Raw genomic sequence first — 25,006 nt, forward strand, 5'->3', positions numbered from 1 at the left:
ACAAAAATCTCATCAGGCTTAACTGTGACAATTACCACAAAATCATTTATAATGGAAAATTTAGAAAGTAACTCATTAAAATCATAAGAAAAATATTTTGTTTTTCTAGTCCATTCTGATAGCAGTCTTTCATTCTGCTGTTTCCAAATGACGCAGAACTGAAAAAATAAACACATAATAAGTCAGCAGTAGAAACAGCAAAAAATAGCCAAAATTTCTCTTATTATTTGTAATATTCTTCTACAGCTAAATTAAACTGGACAGCAATTTTCTCTCCCTTATACTTCTTCTCTCCAGTAAAGGCCAAAATAAAAGTGTATATATGTGTATTAATCAGATTGTATATATTTGGTATTTCTACACTTTAAAATAGCTATCACCTGAATATATTTAGTGTTCTTACACTTCGAAACAATTATCACCCCATCATGTCAGTCTAAGCCAAGTTATGGCCTTTATCACAAAGTTGTAAATCCCTCACAAATAGGATTTAATTTAAAATTGCTGACAAAACCAAAACAGGGAATCCACATTGCTGTGGATTTGAGTTATTGCATTAGTTGCTGATGAAATGTTCTCTTTTCTGAGTTGGAGTTCAGTGGGATTGGATTCTCTGAATTTTGAATTAATAAAAAGCTAGGCACTATAGCAGATAGACACTGTGATTCAGAACATATAGATTATATTTACTTGGTTAAATAATTTGATAGATGTGACATCCACAACTACTCTGGGCTTCCTGTTCAAGTGCCTCACATTCATACACAGCAGAGAGTTTAATGAGTTTAAGCACAACATGTAAACTATATACAAAATATAATAAATGTTCTGAAACCTACAAGTCCGTGAGGGTTTTATAGTAGTCAAAATGACAATGTCATTCCCATCCACAGAAATAAATAGGGGAGTGGTGGGAAATGTCTGTAAATACCTGGGAAAACAAGGGTTTAACATCTCTTTTCAGAGCTTGTCTTCTGAAACCTAACAGAAGTGCCTATTGTATCAGATATTTATGGCTCAGACCAACTTCTACAATTAAGAGCAATGCGTAACAAAATAATTTCATGGAAATATAGCCAAGAAAGATATTTCTTTTAAAGGAAGAAACAGCAGAAGAAATCCTATATCTTAATTTAGATGCTCCTACTGCCCATTGTATTGTTGCAAACAGAATCCTGAGAGTCCAGCTGTCCCTATTCCACACGCTCTGTCTCAGTCGTAGGAATCACTTCTATAGGCGGGCTCCTAACCTGGAGGCATTACAGCAGTATGCACTATAGCTCCTCAAATACTCTATGGGATACATCCTTGGGATTCTTCACACTCCACTATCTTTGACAGGCTGGAAGCTGGACAGAGGAGAGACTGAGTTGCAAGAAAAGCAAGAGGGAGTAGCCAAGTCCCAGAGAGCATCATAGGCATAGACATGATATGGGAAAAGGAACTGAGGCTTGATTAGCGCTACCTTCAGACTTGCAGACAGTGAACAAGAGAATACCTACTGGTTCTGTCCACTGTGAATAAGTAGGGACCTAATAATTGTTCTGTGCAATTGTCTTTGAAAGACAGTTTCTTTGTTGTCATTTGCTAAATACAAATAATTTTTGCAGGATGTTTTTACTAGTAGGAAACTCATTTCTAAAACAGCAGACAAAATTTTATTTTACTAGAATTAAATAATTTGTTAATGAAGTTAATTCTTTAATTATATAAGTCATTTCCTCTTACAAATTATTTTTCCAGTAATATCTGTATTTCTCTGATAGATGAAAATAATTGTATTGGCTCTACTGAATAACTTTAAGTCATGAAAGTCCTTTAGCTAAGCATAGTTTTATGCAACAGCCAAATGAGCACTGTCTTTGTAATGAAGCTCTGCAATCTCAAATGCTTTATAATATAAACACAAAATTCTACCATTAGAGGTTAGATATAAAAGCCAAGACTCCTTCAGGTAAATTGGCTAATAATTTTCCAACACACTAAATTGTAAACCGCACAATAAGGAGTTAAAAGTTCTGAATTCACAAGAGTCTTTGTTCAGTGTTTCAGAAGCCAAATCAGGTATAATTTGCATTACTACAAAGGTGTTAATAAATATACACTGCTTCCAAAGGCTGAATATAAGCTTAAATAGATTGTGTATATGCACAGCTGTAAATCAGATTAATTTATAAATGAAAATCATTAATTCAACCACTATATTATGTTAATATGTCACATTGTCAAACCTGCTATATATTCACATCAAGGTGGATGGAGTTTGTTTTCATTATTCAATGTGCTTAGCCTCCAAAAATAGATGGAAAGCAATAATGAGTCAGATTGATGTGAGCAGATCAGTGCATGAAAAAGCCAGGCATTTATTTATTTAGCAGTAAAATAAATTTCAAAAGAAAATACTTATCTAACAACACCCAGATGTTACTTTTATTCTCTTAAAATATCTCTGCCAAGCTTCTCCTGTTGGAAGCTTGTTGGTGGAAGCACCCTGTCAGTTATGAACTAAACCTGTGTATTAGAGTTCCCTTGTGAAAAAACCATGAAAAGACATAGCCTTTACCACCCTTTGCTGAAATGCCAACTTTAACATGTTCCTTTATGAATTCTTTACAGTTTTATTTCTCCTTCTGTCTCTGTTATGTTGCCTTGGTTTTTGTCTTTTACTTTATTCTCTCCCACCACAGGGGTGGTAGGAGTGTCGCGGTGCCCACTAGAGTCCACCGACTCTGTCCCCGGCAAGCCCAGGCGCGGCGACAGGCGTTCAGTGGGGTCAGCCTGCAAGCAGCGCAGGCAGGGCTGACTCCCTTGGGTTCTTATCCCTGAGAGGCTCTTGTGAGCGGTGTTGAAGCGACAGGCAGTGGAAAGAAAGGAGGAGTCAGTTCTGAGTGCACAGAGGGTTTATTAAAAACACCTCCTCAGCCCAGAACTGGCCGAGGAAGGGAGGGTGCAGTGGGTTTTTGTTAGGGGCTGGCTGGGAGGAGCAAGGGGAGTGGTTGGCTATCACTAGCCAACCGGGAACAGTTGCTGAGGGACCCAGGGGTGTGGAAACATAACGTGGACTAATCAGGAGAGGGTAGGAGGGGAGTTACAAAGGCGGGAAGGGTAACAGATACATCTAACAAATGTGTGCTAAAAATAACTCACTGTGAGGGAGAGTGAAGGAACAAACGAATATTAATGAGGGGGGTGAGGGTACAGAGAACTGAACTATTACAGAGAACATATGCAACAAAACTAATTAAATTAAAGCACTGCCACATAGGAGGGTATACCATCTGTGGGTGGCTCTGCAGACATTGGACGCCTTTTCTCTTGACTAAGCTGAATGTTGAGATATTAGATGTACAGCATTTTTTAGTGAACTGCTCCAGAATTCATGTCTTTATGGCCCATTATACAGAGACTGCTGCAGATGCAGCAAGAAGCCGTTCTTCATAACACGTTTGTACTTTATCCTATCAAATGCAGGTTTTTTTAGAGAAAATACCAGATTCTACAAATCTTCCAAGTGAACATTTTTTCTGTCTGAACCTGTTCAATTTCAATATTTCCTTGTGTAATCTCAAGGATGTTGATGTCACATGGAGCTGGTACACACTACTTTGTACATGAAACTGTGCATCTATTAGAGCTTCACCTTGTATCTTCCTGACTTCTCTCTGTCAAATGTCTTACATTAGCTGCATGGTTCTCACTGAAAGGAGGTACCACCTGTTAGAGTGATATGCAAATTGATTATAACAACAACGCACTCAAAAAATTTGTTATTATCTACTGCTTTATCTTACAGCTCGTTCAGCAATTAGCCATTAATTCAAGAATGTCAACCCCATTGCTTGGTGAAATGCAACCACGTACTTAAGAGATTCTCTGAATAAATACAGGTTTAATTACACAGAGAAGGGTCTTAATGAACTGAGATGGTTGTCCTAAAACATGAACCTGTGTGACAGGTGATTAAAACCTGCCGATGCCCAGTACTTGCTGTGCCAAATCTGATAACAGTGTTCTGTATCTGATAGCTGTATACGTGCTCTGGTTCCAAATGCACCTCTTGTAATGCAAGTGCAACAACATATAGTAGGGTTTGACTCTCAGTTGTCTCGTCAAAAAAGTAGTGAAAAATTCAGAAGGAAGAGCTATCCACTGACCATCTATCAGTTTATTTCTATGACTTTATGAATGCTATCTGTATAAAACTAAAACAGGGAAGCATCTTTGGCACTCGCAATACTGCATGTTTTCAGTTAAAAAAGAAAAGTTAAAATTTTCCACTTCAAACCAAATGATGATACATGCTCATGTTAATAGAGATCAAATAAAAAACAAGTTTATACTGTAACAAGAAGGTATAAATCTTGTATGGTTGGCTGACAGACAAACTCCTTTAGTAAGGAGTGAGGCAGACAGTTAGATTGTAAAAGCCAGGGCAGTGAAGCCAAGTTCAGTGGAAGCTTACGAATGAAACCACAGAGATCCCTAAATCCAGATTGGGATGTGTCATCTGTCAGGCAAGGCTTATCTGGGTGCATAATCCTCACTAGACACAATATGAGCTGCTGTTCTTTAAGCAAGAGATCAGCTCCAAATATCCCTCACTTTTAAAAGACAAGCAATTCATGTTCTGGGAGGCTTCAAATTATGTCCCCTGGTTAGAGATATTCTGCAATTTCCCCAGTGCTGCATCTTGAAAAAACAGGCAGTACCAATGAATGCTAGCAATGAATGTTAGCAATGAATGAAATTACTAGCAATGAGTGAAGTTACTGCATATCAGTAATCATCTGGAAATTCATAATAGGCTTTATACAGAGCTTCTGTAACAGTGATTGGTATGGCAGAAAACCAAAAGCCTCTCTGAGTTCAAATCGCTTGGATCGGGACAGTTAAATATACAGATGAATAAGCTATTAACAAAGCTTTGAAGAGAAACAGCTAGATACTTCCATCTTGAAATGGAGTGGAAACACAATCATTGGCATTAAGTAGAGAAAATGGAAGTTAGCAAAGGTGAAAGTGCACTTTTATGTGCTGAGGTCTCTTCACTTGGACAAACTACTCTTCATCTGCATAGTATGCCTGCAGAGAGACATGGTTAAAAAGAGCTGTGAGTATAGCCATGTAGAGCCAAGTGTTGCTGCTGGAATGAATATTAGTACCTGAAAACCTAATTTTTATTGTTAGGGATAATGGTGTTTAGTTTCTGGGTGGAAAAATGCATTGCATAATTGAAGGCAATTGACACAGAAGTAGAGACACCAGAGAGTTAGAAACTAGCAGTATTTATGGAAGACAATATATGAGTAGGTTATGTATCACAGGTCTGAAGGATGCAGAAAGGTCCAAAGTTCTTTTGGATTATAAATTTGGAAGGCATAGATATAATATAAACATTCATAAGAAATAGTCTACCTAAATCATCTGCCATACAGAGGTCATGGTGGAAAAATTCCAATACTTCAGGAAAGCCAGGATAAAGTTACAGGAAAATCTTTTTTGCCTCCTAATCCCACTCATAATGACAATCATAACTCATAATGACAATAAATTTATTTGCTGACAGACTGATATTGTCTTAATTTAAGGATGTTGAGATAGATAGATTATATTTCCACCTCAGAAAATTCCTTTTATATTTTGGTCAGTGTAGTATTCCTGAGTATCTACTTCTGACTGAGAGAGACTTTGATCTGAATGGTATCACTCTGTCTCCAGCTGCCACCAAGGCTTACTGCTGGCCTTAGAGGGAACAACAGAGGTTTCCTAATCTGTAAATACTCAAAAACAAACTAGAGATAGACTTTCTAAATCAGCTGTTACCGTTTCAGAAGAGACACAAGAAAAACTTTGTAGGGACTTCTCATTTCAGTCTGTTTGCTGATAGTAAAATGCCTGCTTTCTGTCCAATTTCCAGCTTTGGTGTCTAGGTCGCAGAATGTAATTCTGACCTCTAACAAAACTGAAAAAAGTCGACAGATTCAAACAAATTATACTTCCCTTTGGTGTAGGAGTATCCTCTCACTTCCCCACCTCATGTACATTGTAGCATGCCCAGGTCTGGAGATATATTTAATTGATATGATATGTGAAGAGGATTGTAACACTGTGGTTAGGTTCACATTAAAGGTTAGAACCTTTAGCTTGCTTAATTCATCTCATTCACACCTGGCTCTCTGCCAGGCTCAGCTCACGACACAAGTGCAGATGTGGTACTGACTTACATGTACAGAGCAGAAAAATCCACCATCAACCATCAAAGAACTTGTACATCCTGACTCTGTGGAAGGGGGAAAGAAGGGCAGAATTGTCGTTCCTAATTCTTAGAGAAGTGCTGCAAAGGAAGGCAACAGAAGAGCTCTTAGTTACTTCTAGTGAACCACTAGAAGTATCATCTAAATACCGACCAAATCATCCTTCCTGGAAGAACCAGGAATAAGAGAATGAAAAACGAATGGGCTGATTCCATTACTCAGCAAAGGTCATTGTTATGGAAGATGGAATTTTGGGTCCTCCTAGGCAGGCCGTGTCTCCATATGAGTCATTGTAGCGATTTGTTTCCTGTGCCCATTACTCACACTCTTTAGAGACCACAACTTCCCTTGTGCTCTTCCTGTCATATCTGCCCCAACCAGGCATGCAAATGCAGTAAAAAGAACATGGGTTAAGTCTGAAGACTGAAAGGGCTTTATAGATTTGTGCTCAAGCAAAATCAATTTATTCCCAATCCACATCTTCAGAATTTGTGTTATATCTAAGTCAAATATACTTCCATGTGTTTACTCATTGATAGGAAGCAAACAAGGTAGTCCTCCAGATCCTACAAACAGCTGCCTCAGCACAACTGAATAGACAAGTGCTTCTTAAGCCAACCTATCACGAAATTGGTAAAACCTTACATGGTTTACCATGTAAGGAATTAATAAGCTTGCTCAAAAAAAGAGCACAACTTGTTTCCTATCACACAGGTCTTGCAGCTTCCTTTCTATTGACTAATAAATCCAGAATTTCCCACAATGTCTTTCAGTTGAATAGTCTTAAGGACAAGTTGCATACATAGAGCTGGTAGGATTATTGTTTTCAGTTCTGTGGCACAACACGGGACCTGAAAGATATATCTGGAAATCACAATAGGAGCTTTATGTTCCTTTAAAATGCACCACATGCTTTACATTATGTGAATTGCATAATTTTGAAATAGATATGTTCATTCTTTTCAAAGTCAGAAAGTTTTCTTGTATCATGATCACTGAAATAGTCAAACCTTCCCTATGTCAAAGACCTTAAAATCAATTAATTTTGTTAAAAGATTTATGACAGGTCACTGGTTCAAAACTAAATTCAGTTCACAGCTGAATAATTCCTGTTCTTGCCTATCTGTGTGAACAGCTGAAATCCACATAAGTAAGCCTTGTGAACATCAGAAAAGACTTTTTATTGCTCCATGGCAAAGGGCACTTCAAAAATTACTCCTCAGTAACCCACAGCAATGCCTGGTCTGATGTCAGACACCTGTTAAAAGAGAACTTAATTTGTGACAATAATGATTTATATGAGATCTGCATTTTCAACTTCCTGAATCCACTTTTTGACTTGTTAGCAAAGTTACAGAGATATAGTATGCCAAGAAAAACACAGTTCAGTACATAAACCAACTATATTTAGTTTTGTATAAAAGAATTTGGGATATACTGAAAGATAGTCTTTGATATATCTCTAATGCTAGTCTAATTATATAGTGTAACAATACTGTTTGCTTTTTCAAATGACTATTTTTCCAATTTGGTTTACAAAATTTAACTGTGCATGCATTTTAATTCAAGGAAAAACCATTCTGATTTGACCTCTTACGTAAATAGGTCTCAAGAACCTTCTTTTTTCTTGCTACCTATTCAAGCTAATAAAATTATTTTATACTACTTGTAATTTTTTGTTAGAGATATTTTGGGTTTGCTATATGGTGAACTGTCTTATGAAGAAGAAGCAGCCACCTTTACAAATGAAGTAAGTAAAATAAATACATACTGGATTAAAACAATATCATATCTCAAGCCTAAGACGAAAGTGAGAATGTTAAATTTAATTTCCAAATTAAAAGCAGCTGTTTGCTTTTATGAGGGAACATAGAAGGAGCACAGGTTGACATATAGCAAAAATAATTTAGATTGAGCAGAGCACTATGCTAATGCCACTACAGGGTTTTCAGAACTAGACTCCCTGGTTTTCAGTTGTCTCTAATATTTTAACACATGGACATTTCTAATGTCTCAGTAAGACATCTGCAAATGTCATTTAGATTAAAATCTGCATTTTTTCACCAAAGTCTGGAAAAGCCCCATCTCAAGAAAATCTGGATCCCTGTTAGCAAAAAATTGTAACAGCAGCCTTGTGGGGTTGCACTGTGGTATTTCCATCTGTAGTGTCTGACTGTCTTACATCTCATTGTGATTGGGCACCTCAAAGTTAGGGTGTAGCTGCCTGCATTTTATTTAAAGGTATTTGTCACACAGAATGTCTTGGTCAGGTAATGTAAGTGGAAGCATACATTTAGGCAAGGTCTAAAGCTCTCAGGAAAATCAGGAATATATGCAGAAAAAGTCTTGTTTCTTGCCTGTAAAAAAAATGAGATGAGTTTAAACTGGCATTTTGCTTGGCATATCCTCTTGTTTTGTCAGTCCTAACATTGAGTATAGCAGACGTCTTTCAAATCTCTCTAATGGTGCTCAGATGGCTTTCTTTGCTGAATTTCTAGAATTCATTTTTTGAACTATTTAAAAGTCTGGTAGGCCAAATATTTGTTTTAATTATACAGCTTGGAAAAAAGACCTTTTTTTTTCTTTTAAACTGGAAATTTGATTTTTTTAGCAAATGCTCTCTAGTCCTTGTTTTCTGAGAATTTTTTCCTATTTGTTTTCTTCACCCCACTCAATTTTCATAAATCCCTACCCTGTTCCTCACCTGACTCTCTTCATTTCCAAGCAGTAGAGTCCTGCCATGATACAAAAAGTAATGCAAAGTCCAGGGCAGGGGTCAGGTGCTTTCCAGTGAGTGCTCCCATGAGTATCAGCTGGAAACCCAGGCTTGCACCTAATCCTTAGAGCCACAGGTTTTTCAGGCAAAGCCTTGTTTTCAGTATTTCTTAGTGCCCCTAAGCTCAATGCATGTCTCCTATGCAGAAGGCTCTGTATGTGTTTGTTTTGCTTTTAGACATGCCAGGCACAGTAACAGCATCCAGCAGCACTCCAGGGTTACCTCCCTGTTACCCTGTTGATTTCCAGCTTCTACCTGTATTCCATTAAGAGAGGGAAATGTTTTTGATGGAAATAGAGATATTTCTGCTCTCCCACTGGCATCATAGTAAATGAAACATAAAAACAATACTGAAGTGATGAGGAACAGAGATTGTCAGAGTTTCAAGGGGCTGTTTTCTATTAAATGTAACCAAAAATATTTTAAAAATCTAATTTCCATTTCAAATGTTTACATTTTGCATTAGATGAGCCTGATTCAGTGGAACAAACACTGTTTGTCTAACAGGATGTAGACTCTTGCAAAGTGTTCTGGTAAAACAAACCCATTATCTGAGAACCATGGGCTCCATCGACTTTGTTAATCCCTCATTCTTTCATCTTTAATCAAAGACAATGACTCTGTCCCAGCAAACACTCATTCAATGAGTCTTTTCTTTGGGGAAGGGGTTATACAAAAGGAAAGAAACACCTTAATCCAAACCAAACATTCTTACTCTATCAAGTTCCTTCCTGCCATCGGTGTCAATGTCTGTTTTCACTAAATAGAGATTAGATATTACTTATATAGGGTAAATGCAGAATTGCAGAAATATTTTCAATAAAGCCAGTGTATTTAACATCTCAGGAAAGAAACTTATTCTGCATTCCAATTCAGTACAACTCTTCCAACTAAATTGGTGGAGCTGAGCAGCCAAGATGTGCTCTATACCTGGGGCACTATCAAAACTTTTCAACTTGTACATAAGATATACAATTTGTGGATCAGCTTTTCTTACACATGAGAAAAATGACAAATATGGCAGATGCTCTAGAGAATTTAGTGATCAGTACCAAAACAACAAAGATTTAAAGACTAGATGCTCTGAGTCCAGGAGGAATCCAGTGTATCTCTTTTGCCTTCTGTCTAGCTTTCAGGACACCTACTAAGATTTTGGGTCCCAGTGAGAGGAAATGAGCTCCATGAGGTAGCTCACTGTGTGTAAAGATGGTGCATAAATGCCTTTATCGTTTCTCTGTAATTATAGTTTGTTATGACATGTGATTATGATGCATTTCAGAAACTGTGCATTAGCAAATATCGGGAAATACTTTCTGTTGGAAAAGAAAGGTGGTCAGTTACAGTTACAGAAATCCAACCATAAAGGAAATTATTCTAGCTTAGGTGTTCCTGACTCAGACATATAGAATTATTGTGTAACAGGCAGAATCAGCTGCTATTCTGGAGTCAGAAAATTGGACAGATCAGCACTGCTCTGATGCACTACTTTGCTGGGGTTTCTTTGCCATGTCTGTAGCCACCATCCTTACCACAGTATGCACTGGCCCCTTGTCCCGTACTGTTTTCTTAAACAAAATACAAGAGCCTCTCCCTTCCCTGCAGCAGCAGCCTGGCTGCCCCTTTACCCTTCATCTCCAGAGGTCGCTTGGCTCTGAAGCCTGCCTGTCATGGTGCATGCAGGGACAGAGCTGTGGCTGCCCCTCAGCTGTGGCCAAGCAGCAGCGCCTTCCCTTGCCAGCCATTCGTGCCTGTGTTATCTGCTGAGAGTCGTAAGGGAGACAAAATGCTCAGCAGGACACATGAGGCCCCTCTGCCATGTACCCTATAGATATATTCTAAAGGGATGTGTAAAAACTGCAAATTATGCATACAAACAAGAAGACTTCCTCCTTGGTAGCTCTCCGTAGTTCCAAAATCCCTGTGATTTTTGGGTTTTGTTTCTGTTTTTTTACCATGTCTCTTCACAAGACAAAACCTGTAAAAGTATAAGGACTTCAGAAGTAGACTAAAGTGCCCAGAAAACTTTGAAGAGAAATTGTCAGTGGTAACTGCAAAGCTGAGGAGTCTTCATAATTTCTTGTTTATACTGTAAATGAAATATAGTATCTTGGGTTTTATTTTACCTATACAAACAGAAGTGCTACCACAGTTAAAACACTAGAATAAGACTTTTGAATTAACATCTACTTGGAAAAATGTAAAGCCTGTCATTCAGTTTCTGGTAATAAATAGTGCCAATATAATAGGTATTTTTCATTTTCATACCCTCCAATACTTTCTTTGAATTAATCTTATATTTTTTGATTCTTTGTAAAGAGGATGAAAATTTGGAAGGCATTGCACATATCCAGCAGTACATGTTCCAGCACTTTTACTTAGATTTATTAAGATTTTATTTTGGATGAATGTACATTAAAAATTAGTAGAAATTGGTTCTTTGTGTCTGACCAATTGCACAGAAGGATCATCTACAATTACAGTTATAAAGAAGTATGTGCAAAAGCGTGGAAAAAAATGGACAATAAAAAAATCCCTGAGAAAAATTATAAAGGATGTCCTTGAGCTTCTCCAAAAATAAAATTTCTCTCTTTGTTAAAAGATGATGACATGAAGCATAGGCCTTTCACATTACTGTCCTTAAGAATGATAGAATAGAATGGCTTGTGTTGGAAGAGACCTTGAAGATTCCAACCCCTCTGCCATGGGCACGGGCACCTTCCATTAGACCAGGTTGCTCAAGGTTTGCAATCCATGTGAGATATAATCCAAAAGGTCTGCATGCTCCATATACATGATAAATACACTTCCCCAGCAGCTACATACTGTGCACAGCTGCTATGTAACCAACAAAAGACACAACAACCTCCACATTCACCAGGCAGGCACCAACCTCTTTTATGGCACAGAGCCATTCTTCATTCCCGACCCAAATGACATTTCACTGTTTTTCCATTTTTCAGTACCACACAGAAAGTCACCATCTTACATAATCCAGAGCACTCCACGACTTGTAGGTCTGTGCCAATGCCAGATCTACTATGCATCAGAACTTTTCTTTTTAACCTCTGAAATGTTCACCTCACCTAATTAAGGACTTCATCAATTTATTAGGGATCTATGAAGAAAATTTTGCAAAAGGCAAAATCTTAAGAATTTTAAAAAGCAATGCATCCTGACATTCACTCTGGTCCCTGTTGCAGTCTGTGGTAAAACTTGCCTGAATGTTAATGTGCCCAAATTCCTCTTTCACAATTTGAGAGACCTAAAAGAAAACAGCAGGAAGGGTCTGAAGTGATCCACTGTTTCAAAAAACTGAAAAGTCCTAGAGAGTGGCCAAGATAAGGAGTACTGGAACCGATGTTCTCCCTAAATATGAGCCTGTCACTGCCTGCAGCTGAGAATAACGACAAATAGTAACTTCTCCCATTAATTTTAGAAAAGCCTGGCACTGTTTTTACTTCTGTGAGAAACTGCCTAGTCAGCAAAAGAGATTGTGACAGAAATCTCATGCTTAAAGAGATAATAGATGAGGTATTTAACATACACAGTGCTTGGGATCCAGTTAAATGAGGAATGTAGGCTGCAAATGCTCAAGGGGATCTATTAGCAACAATGTCCTGCAGTGAGAGTACCCTGCAAGGTAACAAAATCATTTGTAATAACGGTATTCCTCAGAAAAAATAAATCATTAATGTGTCCCTGCTGTGCTAGGAGTATTCATGACTTATGGAGAGACAGCAGTGGTAACTGAGCTGAAGGAGTAAAACAAGGAGTCCTTTTTACAAGACTGATGGGGTTATTTTATACCAACCAGGTATAGCAGGGAGTAAAACCAATATGCCTAATGATAGCTCGCTAGAGAGGTTATTTAAGCTGTGCCAGAAGATTTCAGATGCTGAACTTAAGCAGCCACCCACCGAGAAAGCATGGAGAAAGAGCAGTAAGACTTGAGACTTAGTTCAGTTTCCAGGCTAAAAATTGATTTTATATAAACAGTGAGATTTGATGGGTGTTTGATCTTTGAATTTCTCTTAATTAATATCTGAACATGCTGTGAAGATTAGAGTTCATTAGAGGCTTGGCATTTGCCCCAGAAATCTCAAAATTTTGGAAGGGTTCTGCCTCAGTCACTACTCCACTGTACATGACCAAGGGTAAGAATTCAGTTCTAGATTCAAAAAATGGCAGATTTTTCAATTTCAGATTTTTTTTTCATAATTTTCCAACCATGTTTCAGAAATCTTTCTGTGTGTGGGAGTCAAGTCCCTTAAAAATGAATGAGAGAATTTTTATCAACACTAATGAGCATTTAATTGGAACCTAAAAGAAAGGAAACTAACTGCATACATCAGCTCTTTCTCAAGTTATACACTTTTGACAATAAGAGTCTGTGTAATCTGTGACTGACTTTCTTCTAATATACTCAATTTTTCATTGGCTTACTGAGGGATGATACCCTTTGATAACAGAGTTAATGGATTTCCTGGCACTTACAGACTTTTGAAAATTCTGACTATCTCCTTTGCAATTACCTAAACTTGTTAATGTTTACTGAATGTTTTTTGAATCCTCTGAAGGAAAGTTTTAGATAAGGCACTGCTGGTTTTTGTCTCTGATAGCTTAATTTGGGATTTGCCTTGATACTGAACAGAGCATTCAGGGGAAAGCTAGAAATCTTCTGGACTTTGGAAGATTCAATCTTACTTCTTAGGCAAGAGAAAGAAAAAAACTTTGGTACTCATTATTTTTACTTCCCTGATGATATATGCAGTTATAAAGAGTTTCATTTGTAAATTCTGGGAAAACAAACAAAAAAAATGACAGCATCTCTCACTAGTCCTTTGAAAATGGTCCTGGAAGGGAAGAAAAAAATGTTTTTGATTTATTCTAGAAGCTCAGAATTTACATGAACAGGAAATATATCCAATGATGGTCTATCACAAGCAACTACCAAAAGCAGGAAATTGAATGTATTACTTTATGCTTTTCAACATTGGCTTTAGGATTTTAGAAAGAGTGTCTCTCTTTATGAAAAACATGAAAAATTCTCTTATCCAGTTCCTCTTGAGATTTGGATTTCCTTTTTTTGCCAATGCAGTAGTGTTGTGTTTTTCTTATTCCATTAATTCATCATTCAGTAAGTCAGTCAGTCATATCAAAATAATATCTTTTTGAAAAATTATAAAGAGAATGAAAAGACAGAAACTTTCATATTCATTAACTAGTTCAATGAGTCCATCTTCTTCCACTCAGGTTTTGCTTCCTGGCGTACAGTAGGTTACCTATTGTCTTCACCCCTCAACCACTGCATATGGAAAAGGGATATTAGTGAGTAAAAAGATTGATTAAAATATTTTTCTGCAGCACCACAGCAGTATAATATAATTTCTAAATTTCTGTTGCAACAGTATCCAAAATATCCAAAATAGATTTCCAAAATAGTATCCAATATAGATTTCTGGTTTGCATTGATTTCTCCTAAAAAACACCTACAGTTATTTCACATTTTCTAAGATTTATCTGTGTATAAGTTTTCCAAACCTTGAAAAACAGCTCTGGTATACTGATTTTGGTAATAACGTGATAATTTTGAAAAGCTGCTTTGGAGCTTCTGCTCTATTTTCCATCCTATATACCTTCTAATTATTAGTTGTGTAATAGCCCAGTGTCCACTTATGAGCTCCTCCATACAGAAGAGTCATGGACACACTGGAGCAGGTCCAGTCAAGGGCCATGAAGATGATTAAGAGTCTGGAGCATCCAGTGAGAATCACAGAATCACTGAGTTGGAAGAGACCTTCAAGACCATTGAGTCCAATCCAAAGAGAAGAGACTGAGAGCTGGGACTCTTTAGCCTTTTTAAGGAGCTCAGGCAGATCTTACCAGTGTGTAGAAGAAGATTTGTTCTAAATGCAGTTTCACTGTTTCTTCCGTCAGGGCTCCAGGGCTGCTTGTGGCAGTTAATAAGTTTAGTACAGTTCTGAAGTTTCTAAAACAGTATCTCATTAACACTTAATTCTATTTTTTTGACTCTGTTTACTCACTTCTCCACTCTGAAAAGTCCAAGACTCTGCATCAGGATAGTCGCATTGAAAAATGTAATATACTCATTTAGTCACAAACTCTTTCTCCATGAGACAGTTTGCTAAAGAATGCCTCTAAGCTGTGACTCTAATGTTCTACAAGTTCCACAATAAGAAACTGAGTGGAGATAAATGTAATTGGACCTTATAGATTGGGGGGGTGGGGGGAGGGGAAAGCAAGCAAGCAGGCAAGTAAGTGGTATGATTTTTATTGTATTACAGGAACCTGTGATCAGATGAAAACCTGTAGGCTAAGTGCCTTCTTTTGTATGACTCTTTTAGCAAACCATTGTTTATTGTTTATAGCTGTATTTGCACTCATATTTGAACAGATTTTTTCTGTAATATGAATGCATATTCAGGGAGTTAAATGGGAAATCTGTTCAGAGCAATTACAGAAGTCCTTAATGATAACATTGCAACACAGCTATCAAAAATGTTTACAATTATACACAGAGATGAGATTGAATTCTGCACTGCCTTGTACTGTGCAAGGCATAAACCAGACAGAAAAACAATTGATATTTCAGAACTATCCAAGTTATCTAGTATTAATTTTTCATCTGCTTTTGGTTTAAATTCTTAATACTTCTGATAGGAGAGCTGTCTGATATGCTGAAGAAGTAACTAATGATCTATCCTGGAACAGTTATAAAGGAAATTACAGTTCTACATGGAAGATTCTGCCACAAACATTGTTTATGAAAGTTTTAAAATGGCATCATGGGTACTACTGGAGAAACAAGAACAAGAAGAAAAGTGCAGAATACTATGAACAAGAAAAGAGGACTGAAAACATCTGTGGAAACAAGTACCATCTCTACAAATAATATTTCTAATGTCATTTTCCAAGTCTTTTAATGTACAGAACTATCTGCTTGAGGCAGTGTAGAAGGGTGAGAATGAATATATCCTCAGCATGCCAGCTGTTGCTCTGCAGATAGATAGGCTATTTTATGCCAGGCAACATTTAGGTTTATAAGAAACCTGTGCACGTGATTTTGGAATAGTTGACTCAATGGGATTCCACTGCCAGGAGCAGCAAGATCAAATATACTATCTCAGATTACAATTACCAATTCATTGCACAAGCAGGAATTAAATTTACAGTCAAGAACATCAGGATGCAGAGGCAATAATCCCACCCTATGAAGCCACCCCGCTGTTTTTTCTTAAGCAAACATAAATGGGTAGATATTCATTAAACTGTTTGGAAAGTGGTAACCTGCCAGCTCCACTGACCACACTTGATTTGGGTGGGTGGGCACCTCGGTGAGAAATCTGATTAGTAGGAGACAGCGCAAAAGCCCCAGTGAAATGTTTTGTGAAAAGAGAGAGCCCTGCTGTGCAATATTGTACTATCTCAGCCATGCCCTGCTGGGATAACAGATAAAGCAGGAGAATTTTTAGCTATAAAAATTTACCATATGACTGCAATGCAGCAAAAGGATTAAACTTCTTTTAGTGACAGCACTCAACTTTAATTGTATCAACATCACCAGAAGGGGAAATTCTGCTGAACAGAGAAAAGATCCATCATTTTCACAGTCTTCAGTGCTGCTACCAAATACACAGCCCAATTCTGGCATAACCAAGTTCTTGGCCATTCTTGGTTTTTATGTCTGAGAAAATATTTGTTGCACATTCAAATGCTTATCTGATTCTTATGACAAAATTCAGACTGTAAAGGAGTATAAACTTTTGAATACACGCACTAGCGTGCTGGTGTAAAACTATGGCTTGTGTACTTTCATCTGCATTGTGCTTTATTCCTAAAATGGGTATAATATGGTGAAATAGGACAATTTTATCTCATTTTGACTAGTACTTTGACTCAATCTCATTGAACAAAGCCACTTGTTCTCCTGCACTGTCAAACCTTTGGGCTTTTGACACACATTTAATTTTTTTTTTAAGAAAACAATACAGCAATGTCTTTATGAATAGCTATTTTAAAAGCTCTGAATGTCCCTTCTGCTACTGCTCTTATGCCACTAACAAAGACAAAGGAATAACCAAGAAAGACAAAGCCTTAAGCTCCTATGACAAATTTTACCTGTTGACACTTAGCATTCTGAGACTATGAGTAACTTGATGTGCTCTGCCTGAGTTTCCTTCCTCATTTAGTTGGCAATGTATTGTGACATTTACTTTCAAATTAGATCCAGACTAGACAGGAGCAATTTTATAGTCATTACTTTGTTAGGTTCACTCTAAGCAAACCTAAGCTTGAATGAATACTACTTTATTATTGAAATCCAAAGTCTGCATCAAGGCAAAAACAGCAGCAGGCAAGAAAATACTCTTAGACAAGTCCATACTTTAGTAGAGAAAAAAGGAACTTAGTCATTCATTGAAGTCCTGGGACTTTAGTTGCCTAAGGCTGCTTGAGAAAAACTGCTGAGAAAATCCTCCCTGCCTGTGTTCGGCCACATTCTTGCTCTTATCGTTTTTGAAAATGTTTACTGGGATGGTTGATTTCTCCACCTTCTTGAGTTTCAAGATGAGGCTGATCAGCCTATAGCTTCTGGATCCTCCTTTCTGTACTTCTTGGAGACAGGGAAGATATTTGATTTCTTCCCAGTCTCAGGAACCTCTTCTGAGGGCCATGACAAGATAATTGAGACATTGGCCAGCTCCCTCAGTACATCTGGCTGCTTTCCACAGAGTCCCAAAAATTTATGTCCAGTTAGTTTAGATGTTCCTAACATAATCATTTTAACAAAGAGAGTTCATTCTGAATGTTTCAACCGGCTTTATTTGTCAGATTTCAAAAATTCTGCATCTTCAGTACATTCTTCATTTATTTCTGAGCCTTACAGTAGCTTGAGTAAAGCATTATCAGTTGTTGCAAGCAATCTTACTAACATTTCTACAAAAATATTCAGAATTTCAAACACTGCAGTTGTGTTGCTACTGGAACAAAAGCATTAAACCTGTTGACCCAGAGTCCTTTGCTTTCAGCTGTGATTTCATATTAGATGTATTCTCTCTACAGTAAATATTAAGACTACTTTTCCAATCTGTGAAAATTATTTAAGTAAAAATAAAATTTATTTAACAAGATATTGCCAGTCTTATAGGGCACAAGAGTGACTTAAAATTTTGAAAAGCACTGCTATGAGTAAATGCAATAATCATGTTTCATATATGAGACCTTGTGTCTCATTCTGTGGAAAAATTCACATCTTTCAATGAAAACAAGGAATTGCTTATGGTTTTCTGTGAGCTAAATGTAAAAGTGTAAGTTCATTTTAGTTTTAACAATGTGTATAAATTTGATTTTACTTAAATCTTGAAGAACCTCTATAACTGTCTAGGCAGATCTTCATGAAAGTGACGTAGTAGAATATACCTGCAAAGTGCTTGTACTTAAATTAGCTGATTATAAATGTGTAGGTAAGTTTTACAGGTCCTCACTAATATACATGCATAGAATATATTGTTTTACCTTCTCATGCATTTTTTGTAGCTGTAGCCCATGGGATCCAGAGGGGTCAGGGGATTAATAGATAGCATCAAAACAATGTAGAAAAACATTTCTCAGCTGCTTGGGAGCGGCACGTTTTGACAGCAGTTCAGCACGAAGACGTGCTTGCTGACCTTGGCTGTGTGCTCCCCTTGCTCTCTGCAGCACAACCATTTGGCACTGTGGCTGTGAGTGGAGATGTCCTGCACCATAACCCTGCAGGACTGGGAGGGCTGCATGCGTGTGTGCGTGCTCGTTGTTATTTCAGTGCTGGCTGAAGGCAGTTTTCAGTAAAAGAAAAAAGAGTACCATAAAAGCTTGCTGAATAAACATTCAAGAAAACTTAGATAGCTGTAAGCCACTGAGACTCATTTGCACTAGAAAATAAAAACATCTATTTCTTTAAAAGCTCTGGTATCACAGGTTTCTCAAGCATAGGCTCCAGAAAAACATAACAAAACAATAGAAACAAAAAAACCTGGATATCTTCCATTTCTCATAGCAGTACATTAATGAAATAAGAGCTACATTTTTGGTATTGATAAGACAGCATTTTTTCCTTTTAAAATGTTTTTCTGTTGTGTATATTTTTCTGTAAAAAATGTAGGAGATATAAAAACCTTTGTCAGAAAGGTTAGTTGTCTCTAGAAGTATTTGCAAGCAAAATATCATGAGGACAATTGTGTCATCTTTTCTCAAGTATATAGAGTGCTTTAGGCCAGAATTCTACAAAAATGTAAGAAAAAACATTTTGATTACAAACATTCCAATTCATGTAAATCATGTGTACAGAGCTGCAGCAACATTCTGCCATGAAAAATTTATTCCTCCTTTCTGTACACTATCTCCCAAAGAATCCCCAGGCTCTTTAAGAGCTGCCACAAACACCAATATCAACACATTTCACACACACTCCTCAGTATTTAGATTATTTCATTGTAAACAATTATGGAGGAAAGTATTACCATCATTTAAGAAATAGGATATTTGAAAGAATCTTGCAGAATAAAAATAATATTAAATAACAATCTTGCATGAAATATAAGACTTTTTAAAATCTTGTGACCCAGTTTAAAAACAAGTTTTTTAGACAAGACTTCTTCTATTATATGTGCAGGAATCACTCTAATTTTGTGTCAATTTCTAAACTAGGTCTAAGTGACAGCAATGACTTAACATGGAGGTAACCTCATACAGTGATTTCCTTTTCCTAGAAAGCAAAACCATAATTACTCTAATTGGACATGACTATAATAAAATTCTGAATACTTGGTAGATGTGTAAACCATTCTTTAGGTATTATAGTTTGTTTGGGCTTTTTTTGCTTAGATGTCAGTATTTAACTACTTGAGAACCTTATTCTTAAAAAACTAAAATCACATTCTCTGGCAACTTTTCACATATCTCAAAAGTTCCCTCTAAATAGGACTAAGTGGAAATGCAAGAAGCACGAAGAATGCTGTGAGGATTTGGAGCACAAGTAGGTTTTGTGAAGGATGCCATTTATAAAACAACTTTAATGATGATCTTTAGACAGTAATGATGGCTTTGAAACTGGCTTGTTTTCTTAACCAATTCCAATGCAGAATGTTGCTCCAGGGTACATGTTTTCCTGACCATCTCTTTTTTTGTCCGTGACAGTACAATCAGATTAAAGGGCAGTTTATTTCCAGGACTGATGAAAAAGAGTGTGCTGATGGAGGATTGTAACACAGGGCTCAAATAGTGAGCAAACCTACTTGCTGAATGAAGTAATGTGTTACTTCACAGCTTAGCTTGCCTTTCAGCTCTTATTACTGAAAAGGAAATGCATCTCCTAGTCACTGCTTGTCATTATGACAATGCCAGCAGCAACTGAATTTACTCAGGAGAAAATTCTGTTCAGCCTCTGGTGTCCTTGTAAACAGATTCTATATGTTGTAATGATTTTTGCCTCTTCATTTTACAGGGTCCTTTAAAAAGAAAACTTCTATTATGCCATTCAAGGACATGATAGCCTTCATTTGGATTTTACAGCAAATATAACCTTAGAAATATCAATGGGCAAGTCAAGTCGTTAATCTGTTTCATGAGTCTAAGAATATCTTTTACCTATATATGTATATATGAGGCAAAAGCACACAAACACATAGATGTAAGAAAAAGCAAAGTTGTACAAAATACTCTTCACCTATCCTATACATGCAAAAAACAATTTGCGTAGGAGTGAAACTGGAAATAGCTAGAAGGAAGGGCTAGAAACAACTATAAAGTTTTCTGTAGTCTCTACTCAGGCAAACCTCTCTTTTCTGTGGCAAAATAAAATATCTTTATGGAAATTCAATTTGTACCTTTGCTTGTAGATAGCTGTATACTTCTCTGTCTGTGAAATCTTTTGGTTTTGTTCCTGACCTCAGCTTTGGATATACATATTTCAATTCCACTCGGTCATCTTAAACATGCATCTGTTGTCATATTCGTTAGTAATGAATGCATATTCTTATGTACATTTATGTTTGAAAATGAGCTCCATGAATTGTTGCTGCATGTGATTCATGAGGAGAAGCATAATATGCAGTGTTCTCCATTGTTAGAACTGTTATTGCCTTTCATATCCAGAAATGGCTGGGAGGGGAAAAGTCAGACCACAGGACACCACTGCATGTGCCTTCTTACCTGGTGTGGGTGGGACGGCAGTAGGCTCAGAATTTTATTGGCCATAAAGCCAGATAAAATATTCTGAGGGAATGACATTAAGGTCCAGTGACATAAAATTCCAGTGAGGTAGAGATAATGATGTTGTATTCATTCTAGGGTTTCCCAAAATATCAACATGGACAGGTCTGTAATTATGCTGTAATTAGGTCCCCACCTGTGCTTGTTTTCAACTCCTTCCATTTCCTACCTAGGAGGTCTGTGATGCATGGAACAAGGAAAATCTAGTCCAAATTAGAGCAGGTTGGCAAGACTTCCAACAAAACAGTTTTCCCTGATGAAAAATACCTTAATTCCTTTGAAATTTCCGTGAAGCAATAATCTCTTCTTTTTGTCAGGTAGGCTGCTTAGGAGACCAGGTCAATCTAAGTCTGTCCTTGCCAACAGCTTCATTATGATTTATTCTGAGGCTAAGAATCCCAAACAATCAAACAGTGAAGCTAGAAGTACAGAACTCTTTTAGCTAAGTGTAGAGGGTTGACTCCAGATGGCAGATAAGCCCCGCTCTAGTGGGATGAGGGAGAGAATCAGAAATAAGAAATAAGAAAACTTGACAGTAGAGACAGATTAATAGGAGAAGGGGGGAAAGAGGGGGAAAAAGCAAGTGATGGAAATGCAATTACTCACTACCAGCTGACTGATGCTCAGTCTCTGAGCAAAGGCTACTTTGGACAAACCCCCACCAAGTTTTATTGCTGAATATGACATTATATGGACTCCCATGCCTGCTGGGGAGAGCTGTCCCAGCTGTGTTCCCTCACAACCTTTTGCCCATCCCAAACCTACTGGCCTTTGGTGGCATAGATGGAGAGAAAGCCTTGACACTGTGCAAGTGCTGTTCAGCAGCAGCCAAAACATTGATGTTCCAGCAACACTGTTTTGGTCACAAATCTAAAACAGCTCCATATGGGCTGCTATAAAGAAAATTAACTCCATCCAATGAGACCGTGTACGTTAAGATTTTTAATAAGTGTTTGGCCTTGAATTCCACAAAACCAATGCCATTTCAATTATAACTGTTTCCTTCTCATTTGCTAATCTGTCCAGTTTTTGTCAGGAAGAGGTGATTGCTTGAAAACAGTTATGGCTTCATATTTACAATGACTTTTTTCTTAGTTATAATCTCTCCTTCTCATGCATGTTTGACAAAGAAGAGAGAATTTAGGAAAACATTCCATATTTACAACATTTACATTTAGACGTTGTATGCTATTTGCTATTTTCTGCCTGCCCTGTGGATCCCCATGGGCTGCAGGGACACAGCTGGTTCACCATCGTCTCACCATGTCCTGCAGAGGAATCTCAGCTCCAGTGCCTGGAGCACCTCCTCCCTCTCCTCCTGCATTGACCTCGGTGTGTCCCTGTTGTTTCCCTCACATGTTCTCATCTCCCCTTCTCTGGCTAGCAAAAACTGCATCCACTTTGTTTTGACTTTTTTTCTTAAATATGTTATCACAGAGGCATTACCAATGTCTCTAATTGGCCCAGTTTTGGCCAGCAGCATGTCCATCTTCAGAGGCATCAGGGACTGACTCTGCTGGACATGGTGGAAGCTTGTGGCATCTTCTCACAGAAGCCACCTCTGTGGCCCCCCCTACCAAAAACCAGGCTGTGTAAAACCAACACACATATTCAATGTGTACCTGCATAACTTGGTAGTGTAGAACAGGAAGGAACAGCATGAGTCATTTCTGCAAAAGTCAGCATGAGGCTTTTGTATCATGGTTTAATAGGATTTAAGTGATGCACTGGCTTTTTACTGGGTTTCATCCAATGGGGACTGTGGGTCAGAGTCTTAAAATTATGAATCCCTAGCTAAATATAGATACCTAGCTCTTCACTGGAAGTCAAACAGCTTCTGGAGACTTTAGCATCTTATTTATTTTTATATGTCTTAAACATCTGTATCATGTGGCTTTCGGATTTGGAGTGTTAAGATTATTGTTTTCTTATCTTAAAGCTGAATTAATCCCACTTGAAATCTGGTGAAGGCAGTGGTGGCTATCTAATTTGTAGTTAATTTTCCTGTAGAGTCAGTCTTTAAGGGCTCTTTTATTTTCCTGAACTGAATTAAATTTTGCTTTCCTGAAATGAATTGAGGGCTATTGCACTATGTACCTTCTATCTACTAGTAACATTTTCTATAAGAAAAAAATGGATGGTTTGTGTTAATAAAGATTATTTTGTTAGAGAAATAAAGTTCACAAATGTGTCACAAAAGTGTCACAAATACAGCCTTCAGACAAAATGTTCTGTGTCAGCTTACAGATGCATTGCCAGGTGAGCAGCCAATGACATGGGAAGAACTGGTGGGTGGTTAAGTTAGTTTGCTGCCTCACACACCAGCTCAGCTTTTAATTCTCTTTATAATTATATATGAGAACACATTATACAAGCAATCAGGATCGGGGGAAGTCCTCTTATTTGTTATCTGAATAAAGTACATTGACATTAAATAACTATCATGAAGAACTAAGTCATTGTCTCCCACAGGAGAGCTGTTCTTTTATCTTGTCTCAGAGATTGATCGTTTCAGAGCCCACAGACAGGTCTCATCTTCTTTACCATGTTTTTCAATTTACATATGCTAATGGCTACTCTGTAGATGGTACCACTTTCCTAAAGCCATTCTTACAGAAAATTAAATTTCCCAGAATTGATTGATGACACAGTTAAGAACATAACTTTATTAAAAAGCATAATTACTAATATGTGAGCTAACCTTGACAGAAAAAGTATCACATAAGGAGTAGACTTAAACAAGTACTATCACAAAAATAGGCAATATAATACATTTATTTTGATCCCTCAGATCCCATAACTGATGAACATAACAGCTATTCTGCTGCTGTAAAGATTATCAGAGTTATGCTCCTCAAGGAAATAAAACTATTCCTTGATTCTTGTAAGTGGAAACGTAACTGCTGACTTCAAGTTTTGTAGGAGTATTTTAAGTTTTCTAGTGTAGTAGTCATAGATGTCAGTACAGTTTATATTGTTGAATGAGGAGGAAAGAAACATATTATGCAGAAATGCCTCCTTCACTACTGTGTAATTTAATGTCATGTTTATTTTCTGTGAGAAGTGCTGTGCATTAGGGTTTAAATTTCTCATGTACACATCAAAGAGGAGGGAAAGAAGAAAGTAGTGTCTGTGTGTACAGCTAAATATTTTACTGAAACTTTTATGGCACATACATAAACTTCGAGAATCAAAAGAACCTGTTGGCATGGAGAAGATAAAGTGGCACTACACCTCTCCCATCTGTGATGATTTGGTGTCTACAGTCCTATGTTCAAAGCTCTCAAGTTGCTGAGCTCTACAGTTGTGCAGGGTTCAATAACAGATTCAGCAATGTTTCCCTTTTGACTTTGCCAAATGCCAGTGACAAACCACAATCATATTTTATTTACATTCAAAAACTGAGGTTGAATTTAGAAGCAAGATACCACATTACAAGACATGGGGAAGAGAATGTCCTTAGGAACCACTGGATGGCATTGTTTAAGAAGTCTGCAGTGGCTAGAAGGAAGAGAGGACAGGTTTTAACTTATTTCTAGGGCTTCTACCAGTCTAACATTACATCTACATGTAAATGGTATAAATATATTTGAATTAATCAATCCTGAAATGGAATCTCTCAGACAAGGTACTTAACCAGGCTAGTCTTCATGTTCCAAAGGAACATGTCAGTAGGTTTTAATCTTAGAATTATAGAATTGTAGAATGG

At 37.3% G+C, this 25,006-nt stretch overlaps 1 protein-coding gene across 1 annotated transcript in view; it reads right to left on the reverse strand.

Annotated features, from left to right (window-relative positions):
- The window catches only part of LOC134547577 (uncharacterized), a 50,026-nt gene that overhangs the window by 14,341 nt on the left and 10,679 nt on the right, over positions 1-25,006 (reverse strand). The window contains exons 2-3 of the mRNA XM_063391738.1: positions 3,641-3,714; positions 2,649-2,884 (exon numbers count right to left, since the gene is read on the reverse strand). Of these exons, the coding sequence (XP_063247808.1) occupies positions 2,649-2,884; positions 3,641-3,714 (310 nt within the window). The remainder of the gene's footprint in view (positions 1-2,648; positions 2,885-3,640; positions 3,715-25,006) is intronic.

Source organism: Prinia subflava, chromosome 1 (assembly GCF_021018805.1).
Source record: "Prinia subflava isolate CZ2003 ecotype Zambia chromosome 1, Cam_Psub_1.2, whole genome shotgun sequence".
Taxonomy (NCBI): domain Eukaryota; kingdom Metazoa; phylum Chordata; class Aves; order Passeriformes; family Cisticolidae; genus Prinia; species Prinia subflava.